The sequence below is a fragment of the Cucurbita maxima genome, unplaced genomic scaffold (assembly GCF_002738345.1).
Source record: "Cucurbita maxima cultivar Rimu unplaced genomic scaffold, Cmax_1.0 Cma_Scf00014, whole genome shotgun sequence".
In the NCBI taxonomy this organism is placed as follows: Eukaryota; Viridiplantae; Streptophyta; class Magnoliopsida; order Cucurbitales; family Cucurbitaceae; genus Cucurbita; species Cucurbita maxima.
This window is the reverse complement of record NW_019272030.1, coordinates 1,500,127-1,508,313: the sequence shown is the minus strand read 5'-3', so window position 1 is coordinate 1,508,313 and position 8,187 is coordinate 1,500,127. Positions and strand designations below refer to the sequence as shown.

The 8,187-nt window shown below is 36.4% G+C and overlaps 2 protein-coding genes and 1 long non-coding RNA gene across 7 annotated transcripts in view; 2 read left to right on the top strand and 1 right to left on the bottom strand.

The window, feature by feature from the left end:
• LOC111489417 (eukaryotic translation initiation factor 3 subunit J-like) overlaps positions 1 to 2,664 on the top strand; it is a 6,847-nt gene extending 4,183 nt beyond the window's left edge. Inside the window, exons 6-8 of one of the 2 annotated variants that reach the window (XM_023137606.1) lie at positions 1,693 to 1,840; positions 1,935 to 2,094; positions 2,226 to 2,664. In XM_023137606.1, the coding sequence (XP_022993374.1) occupies positions 1,693 to 1,840; positions 1,935 to 2,094; positions 2,226 to 2,317 (400 nt within the window). In that variant the 3' untranslated portion in view covers positions 2,318 to 2,664. The remainder of the gene's footprint in view (positions 1 to 1,692; positions 1,841 to 1,934; positions 2,095 to 2,225) is intronic. The other variant, XM_023137605.1, reaches the window with a different exon arrangement.
• A 672-nt stretch (positions 2,665 to 3,336) lies between these two features.
• The window catches only part of LOC111489502 (endoplasmic reticulum-Golgi intermediate compartment protein 3-like), a 9,293-nt gene continuing 4,442 nt past the window's right edge, over positions 3,337 to 8,187 (bottom strand). For all 4 annotated transcript variants that reach the window (XM_023137751.1, XM_023137752.1, XM_023137753.1 and 1 more), the window contains 7 exons: positions 7,897 to 7,981; positions 5,511 to 5,617; positions 5,353 to 5,436; positions 4,959 to 5,105; positions 4,445 to 4,553; positions 4,100 to 4,219; positions 3,337 to 3,800 (listed from right to left, as the gene is read on the bottom strand). In XM_023137751.1, the coding sequence (XP_022993519.1) occupies positions 3,727 to 3,800; positions 4,100 to 4,219; positions 4,445 to 4,553; positions 4,959 to 5,105; positions 5,353 to 5,436; positions 5,511 to 5,617; positions 7,897 to 7,981 (726 nt within the window). In that variant the 3' untranslated portion in view covers positions 3,337 to 3,726. The remainder of the gene's footprint in view (positions 3,801 to 4,099; positions 4,220 to 4,444; positions 4,554 to 4,958; positions 5,106 to 5,352; positions 5,437 to 5,510; positions 5,618 to 7,896; positions 7,982 to 8,187) is intronic.
• Positions 5,403 to 7,598, top strand: LOC111489503. The gene is made up of 2 exons (XR_002719390.1): positions 5,403 to 5,477; positions 7,035 to 7,598. It is a non-coding gene; the product is annotated as an uncharacterized LOC111489503 (long non-coding RNA).

The window sequence follows — 8,187 nt, the reverse complement described above, 5'->3', positions numbered from 1 at the left end:
GGGGGGGGGGTGGGGGGTGGATGGATTTCTATTTGTTTTGAGTTTATCTTCACTTACTATATTTATTCAGGACAATTTGTTTTTGGAATTAATGTTGACTTAATTAGGGAGGCAATGCTCTATGCATTAAGGAATGCCAGTTTCTCATTGAAGAAAGAAGTTATGAACAGTTTTTTGTTCCCTTCTGTCTATATTTGATGAAAGTTTCATCAAACTGAACTTGTTGATTGCTTTAATAATTAATGGTCCTGTACTTTGACTTCTCATTGAGGATAAATCCGTGAATTATGAATGTCACGCATTTTATTTCTAGGTTGGTGTTTAGTGTCTGATTTACTCATTGATTAATGGAGAAGTTAGAACTATGAGAGATTTCTCATGGGAAGGTGTTGCATTTGGTCAAGCCTAGCATTTTCCATGGTCAATACCTTGTGTGAGAAGGTTGGTATAGGACTGGAAATTTGGGTTGTGAAAATATTGTTGCCCTCCTGTGTATATGGTTATAGTGGTTTCCCCTAGAACCTCAAGTGTTGGCAGTACCCCAAGTAATTGCAAGTGAATACGGATTCACTTAATTTCAAGGTAGGGATACGCTTCTATGGTCTCCTTGCTTTGATATCTGTTCATGGTCCTTGAGTTCCCTTTCAGAAGAATGTTTAGATTTAATAGATCAACAGTTTCTGTTCTTGCTTTGATAGCCATTTCGAAAAATGCCTTGTTTATGTCAACTATTTGGTTGAGAGGAGTCTCCTCACTTTGTTGTTTTTTCTTGGTCTTCAGACTTGCAAGTTGGCTTTCCTTTCTTCTATAGTCAATGTCAATATATTTCCAGTTTGCTGTTGGGTGTAGTGTTTTTCTCAGTGCGCCTAGGCAGGAGGCACCGTTAGGAAGGCATGGCCAAAGTTCACGCCTTCTATTGTGCTCTGGGGGGGGTGAGCTTCTTTAGAAATAAATTATATATTTAATCCTAGATAGCAAGGGTGGCTGTGAGGGATGGTGTTGGCCAAATGCTGGACTAAGCCAGCAACTTGTCTTCCATCTTCTGGCTCAACAGACCACTGGCAACTTGCTGGAGATGGTAGAGCACACCGAAATAGAATGAGAGAAAAATAGAGCCCATTGAGGTGAAATACTGAGAATGGAGTAATAATCAATAAAACATGATAGCTCCCCGTCTCGGTTGGAGATGGATGTGTACTAATGTTTAAAGGACTTCCGTTTGTTTTTTTAAATATTTTTCTTTGTTAAACCTAATTTTTATACAGGAAGGTTTCTTGTTATACTTGTCATATATTTTTGTATATTTTACATGTAGTGTGCCTCACATCAAAAGGCCCACATTTTTTCATCTGATTGCGCGTTGGTCCTACTGGCTATTGTGCTTCAGTGCGCCTTGAGCCTGGTTGAGCGTGGTGTGTGGCCAATTTTGTCCTGTTTGGCACCTGCACTTGCTAGTCGTTGTGCAGTCATTTGATTTTTTCTCCTTTTCTTTTCTTTTCTTTTCTTTTTTTCATGTTTTTCTCTCTCTTGTTAACTGAAGAAGATCTCGAAAAGTAGCCCATGTGAAAATGAACACATTAAACTTAATTCAAAGAGCCTATGCTTGTGTCTTTGGCTGTAGTGGTATGCTCTACATATGATCTTAATCACTCACTGAGGTTTTGTTTTCTTTTTGTTTCCAAATTGTGGCAGGCTAGTGGAAGAAGCTGATTATAAGTCCACTACCGAGTTGTTTGGAAAGAGAGGTGATGAGAAGACTCTTGATAATTTCATTCCAAAATCTGAGAGTGACTTCTTGGAATATGCAGAGCTGATCTCTCATAAACTTCGCCCATATGAGGTTTATACAATTTTTCCTTCTTTGTCATTTTTGTCTTTCAATGTATGAGCATAACTCATTCTCATGAGCTTTCCCTTAAATATTCTTGTTGCAGAAAAGTTTCCATTATATTAATCTGCTTAAAGATGCCATGAGACTGTCGATGACTTCTTTAAAAGCAGCGGATGCTAAGGAAGTTGCTTCTTCTGTTACTGCACTTGCAAATGAAAAACTAAAAGCGGAGAAGGAAGCCAATGCTGGTAAAAAGAAGACGGGTAAATACTTACATTTATGCTCCCAATGCTGTCTTCCTTTTCCGAATGCTTACAACGTTTTAACGGACCAAATGAGTGTGTGACGTATGTGAACTGTTTCAATTTTTTCCTGTTGTTGGGAACTGCTGCAGCTGTGAAGAAGAAGCAGCTCCATGTTGAAAAAGCAGATGATGACATGATTGCCAATACGTATGATGCTATCGATGACTACGACTTCATGTAATTGCTCCAGTTCAACATATAGCCCGAGTATCATCGATTTTTGGCCTGCGAATGGAGGTCAGGTTATTTGGCATATCTCCCCTTTAATACACCAATAGATTTATTCCCGAGTGTCTTGTCTCAATAAGGTTCATGTATTAGACTTGTGTATGGTATATCATTATAAATTTTGCTCTTTTACTTCATTATTTTGTTCAATAGAGCCTTTGAGAATGTAAAAGAATGCGGTGGTCATTTCATTTCAACTCAGATTGTCAAGTTTTGTATGTCGTGAATATTTTTTCCTCCTACTTGATTTACATTTTCTTTCAAAAAGTCGTTGGTTCTATAAAAATTCTTAGTGCTGTATTTTGTGTCTAGTTTTTTGGCAATACGTATTGGGACCCCCCCTAATTTTTCTTTGGTCAAGATTTTCATCTTCTGCAAGACGCCTGCACGTTTTTTAATTCATAACTCGATGATAATTTAACATAACAAAAGGCTCTGTTTGAAGGACCAATGGATGTGTTTTCCTTTGGTGGGGGACTCTTATCTTCACGAACAACGCCCCATTTTCGGGGGCTATTTTCGATGTTGATCTTTAAGGGTCCTACAATTTTGAAATGATCCAAGAGAAAATTTATTCAATTGTAAATATTTCTAAGAAACAAAACTTGAATTAGATTCTCCTTTTTAGTGGAACATAAGGTGATGGAAAGTACGATAGAGACCATGACTCCTCATATAAGATGATCGATCTAAGGTTCCAGTTGTGCTCACTTGAATTACAGATTTGTTACTTTTTCCACCAAACTAACGTTATGATTGTTTCGATCACTTTATTTGAGTTCATATTACAAGAATGAAGCGATAAAAATGATAAACCAATACAAAAGTAATAAATTGCTAACTCAATCAAACAATTATTACTGATAAAAAAAGAAAACATTGAATGCGGACAATTGTTATGAAGGAATAAAAACTAAATTCACCAAAAGAAAAAAGTGAAATGCTTGAAATAGAACAATCAGGAACCTTTTCATAAGAACCGGTATTTGGTATCATAAATCAAAATCATATTAGGTTGTACGTTGAGAATGAATCAATAACAGATGACTGATAGGAATTATCAAAATAATGGGTATAATAATGCTTCATCCCTTGTAGTTCTTTGAACATTAGACAACCAAAAGAGCATTCACTAATTTACTTGCAACTAGAAATTGGGGAAAATTTTTAGGAGAAAGACTAGCACTTTTGTTCAAGCACCCGGTTCCACCAAAGAAGCCCGAAGCCAGTTTTTCATCTGTCGCCTCCACGACTTCCACATTCACGCCCGGATGCTTGCGGATCTATTCATAGTATTTCAGCAGCAGCTTTCTTTTGCTGATGAATAAATGTATTAGTGGAGATTGAAACCCCCAACAAGTCTTAATGCATTGCACTTCTACGTTTTGGTTTTGTCAGAGCCTCAAGAAACCGATACATCCAACGGTCTAGCATTCCTGTGATTTTAGCAGAAGAAATCATCATTTTTGAGGCTGGAATAATGATAAAGCAATGACTTCAGCACTCTAAGATATGGGGGATCCGAGGAGTGATTATGCCTTAATGTGATCAGAAACTAGTACCCCACATTCATTTGTTGTACTGAGCAAAAAGAACTCAGTATGGCCCAAAACGATTCAGTATGACCCAAAACGATTTACTTCAATCTGGAAGTGTTCTACTTCTATGTTACTTTTGCTTAACATGATCACATGAGGATTCCAAAATCACACAGCAGATCGATAATTTCTCAAACCTGTCACAGCGAAGGTACCGCCTAACACAGCGCAAAGCCGAGTTATGAAGTGGAAAAAACCTCGTCTTTCTTCTTTGATGGTCACTGTGATTGGTGATAGATCATATAAGAAGTAAACAGCTGCACATCATTGAAAACGATGGTAAGTTTCAACCTGGTTTCTCAAGGAGTTTGAATAACCAAATAAACATCATTTAGTCCTATCTATTAACATTTGATAAATTAATGTCAAAGAACATATATAATTTTTCTAAAGCATATTCCTCATGGGGTAAAAATACATTCCTGACTGTAGAATGTAATCATTATAAAAGGAAATTATAACATGAAATTGCATTAACCAACCTGGCCATGACCTATCGAAGTCATTCATAGGTGAGAAATATTCAGTGACTGAAAACTGATTGGTAGGTAACACATCTTTTGAGATATATTTATATTCAGTTGGAACAATCTGCAACAAAACATGGAAAACATGTAATATAGTTAAATATAGTGTTTATTGGTTTATCGTAAACAGATAATAGCTAATGAGAGAAGGAATAAATAGGCGATCAAGTAAAAGACTATTCCTAATTGGAATAAATAGGGCAGACTCAGGTGCAGTACACGGATCCTATTATTACCATCTAACTTCTCAGATGTTATTTAGTATGATTTCCTGATTTTACAAATCAGTTCATGCTGCACTATGAGCTACACGGGCAATGAAAGGGAAAGGGAGAGCGTTGAGGTGCAGGGAGGTAGCTACTCACCACCAACTTCAGTACGTGCAGTAATATACATCAAATTATCTTGCAAACTTTGAAATAAAAATTTATGCGCCAAATGTATCTTATGGCCATGCACGGGTTTTTACCTTTATATAATATTTAAAGGTCCCACTTGTGTCATGTAAAATTCGAACTGTACCATCAAGTGGGTTGTGAATTCCAGGGTATTTTGGACCAAAAGACAAATCATGAATCATGTGACTGACATTCACATGTTTAGACCCTTCAAAAATCTGCAAAAAAAGAAAAGAAAAGAAAACAGAAAAAGGTCAAACTAATTATTGGAACAGGGAGGTGGAACACGCTTCACAGAAAGACGTCATGAAAACAAGGAAGAAATAAAAGGCAACACATCTTGCATTTGAACTAAACTCCCAAAGTTGTGTCAATTTCTACAACATGAACCCATGTTAATATATATTGGAGGGAGATCAAGATCAGGCGAAGAAACTACACAAAAGAAAAGTAAGGCAAACTGACCGTTTGGGCCACAAAAATGTTTAAGCCATGAACTGAAATATGAAAGTTCCCAGCAACCCTCTGAACATCTAGAACCCCATAAACCTGCAAAAAGATTGCACTTGTCTCATATTTAGAACCAGCAGGTAATAATCTTACAGGAATTGCATATAGATTACCCGACAGCCTTGACCTTCAGATATCGCTTGCTTAACCTTTTTGACCAAATCTTTAGCAGCTTGATCAAAGCCGTGTATATGAAGATTATCTTTCTCCTCTTCATGATCTGTCAAAAAGTTATATAGATGACGTTATTTTGATGCAAAAAGAGAAGTAATTTAATTATACAACAGATTTAGGCATTTCACGAAGTTGGCAACTAGGCGTCTCATGAAACAGAAGAGCTTGTGTGGTACACGTAAATTTATCCAGAGTGAGAAGTCACATGTTCTCAAGTTAAGCTCTAAATTCTTTTAGAAGCATAATACTGAAGACCGGGATGTCGAATATGTGATAAAAATTTCATTAAATTAACTGTGTCCATTTCTATTTTAAAGAGAGAATAAACGAGAGAAGTTGTCTTAGTCGAAGGTACTCCAGAAAAGTAGTGTAATATTTCTTTACTAAGATTACAAAAGGAGACCATATAGCTAGAGGCATCCAAGGCAATCACCTAAGGCACCGCTTGGGCTTGCATAAGAAACACACCTATCAAAGGTCACCTAAGTTCAACATTGACCATTTAGCCACACCAATTTAATATTTAGAGAAGCCATGGAATATTAACATCTCAAGGAAGGGGATGCAAATCGATCCCATGACCTTCTTGGATCACCACGGATACGAAATAAGGTGTCGTAATCATGCCATAAGACTTCATGATGGATGCAAGATTGTACCATACATGTTTAGATTTAGAGAGGTTTTATTGAATTTTTCAATTTTAGAATATTATTTTTAAGGTTTTAAATTACCATTAGTTAGTGATCATTATGGTATCGATGGGCATTAGAGTTGCAATCTTTCAATTGACCATATGTTACTTTAAGGTTTATTTTCAAGCTTATAACTGGACATTCATGTTGTTGCTTTAGTAGGGAAGATTTTGGATATTAAAATGAAGTTCGCATATTATGTTTCTTAAGCCATAAACGTGTTCCTTTGCATTTCTTGTGTTTAAATTTGCATGATAGTCATTCAAGTAGAGTCTTGATCAAGCTATCTTGTGAAGTGAGAAACAAGTTTATTTTTTTTTTACTCTTGATCTTGATCATCAAGGTAATCTATTCCAAAGCTTTCCCTTAGATTGATTCCTTATCGTTTTTGTGGTTCTTGGATACTTTAGATCTAAAGGTCTTATTCTTCAACAAGGTTCTTAGATCAAATCCTAAGAGTTTCATAACAACCACCAGTACGACCTATCTTTGAGGATATTTCGAAAGGCAAATTTTTAAGTTCATTTACAAGGTTAATGGGTAACTGTACATTTAGTAACTGTATTAACCTGGTGTAAACGTTACTCCACTTTTAACAATTATAGCTTGAATGATCTTTTGGCCTCTTAGATGAATCTTTTGTATTCTCCTTTGACCACGAGTTGCCTTTCTTCCCCTTTTATGTACTTCTCCATTCTTTCAATGAAAATCTCTCATATTAAAAAAATTAACAACAAAATGATAGTAGTTTATGATGTGGTGGTGCAGATTAGAGATGGAGCTTCAACACAGGAGCCACAAAAACCTTGGTGCAAAGGAGAAGGGAATCGCAACTGACGAGGTGGTAAGTATTAAAAAAATAATAAAATGAAAGTAGTTCATGATGTGGTGGTGCACATTGGAGATGGAGGTTCGACACAGGAGCCACAAATACCTTGGTGCAAAGAAATGGAGAAAGGAATCGCAACTGACAAGGTGGTAAGGGGAAGAATTGTAATGGTTTTTGCAACCGATCCAAGAAAAAGGTGCTACTGAGATCGAGGTGGAGGCTGGCTGGCTGGTGCAAAGATTGAGGTGGACGGAGATGAAGTAGAGAAGGGAATATGGTCTTTATAAATGGGAGTGACAAAGACCGCTTGGAGAGAATACAAAGGAAAAGAAATGAGGAAGAAGAAGATAGGATTGGCCATTTTTGTTTTCAATCCAAAGCTTGCATTCTAGAGTTTGAAATGAACGTCTTTTTTCATAGAGAGAGAAACCACTTTAAATAGTAGTATTTTTGCACGCGAGCACGTTATATACTTTCTTAATGCAATTTTCGTTCTTTCAATTCAAATCTCTCATTAAAGAAACTAATAATAAAATGAAAGAAGTTCATGGATGATATTGGATTTCTCTTCTCAGAAGTCAGAATATCTTACCTTCCAGATAAAATAAATGAGGATTTTCCCCCTCAATGAGATAAATTACAATTGACTTAAGATACAATTATAAAAGTAGTAACATTTATCTTTTACTCTGATGGTTTAATGATAGTATTATGTATCAAAGTATCCAAGAAGAAACATAAGATAAAAAAAATAGAACTTTATAGGCCAACAATTATGTGGATAATGAAAAAAGGTAGTACCATGATTGTGAGCAGCGTGTTCCTTCTCCACAAGGTCAGACACATATTCAGTGCCGATGTTATGGCCATCCCTGTGAAGACGAAGCTGCAGAAAGCAAGAAACTCTGAACTAATCAGCATGCATACCTCAAGACTATGCTTGTAAGTATAGCAAAGAATGTATACTGGAAAAGATGAACATATGAATTGCAATAATCCTTATTTTGGTTGCACAAGTTTAGTTAAGATAGAGTGTTGTACACTTGTACTTGGGAATAGAGATGTTCATTGGGGGGGGGGGGGGGGGGGGGG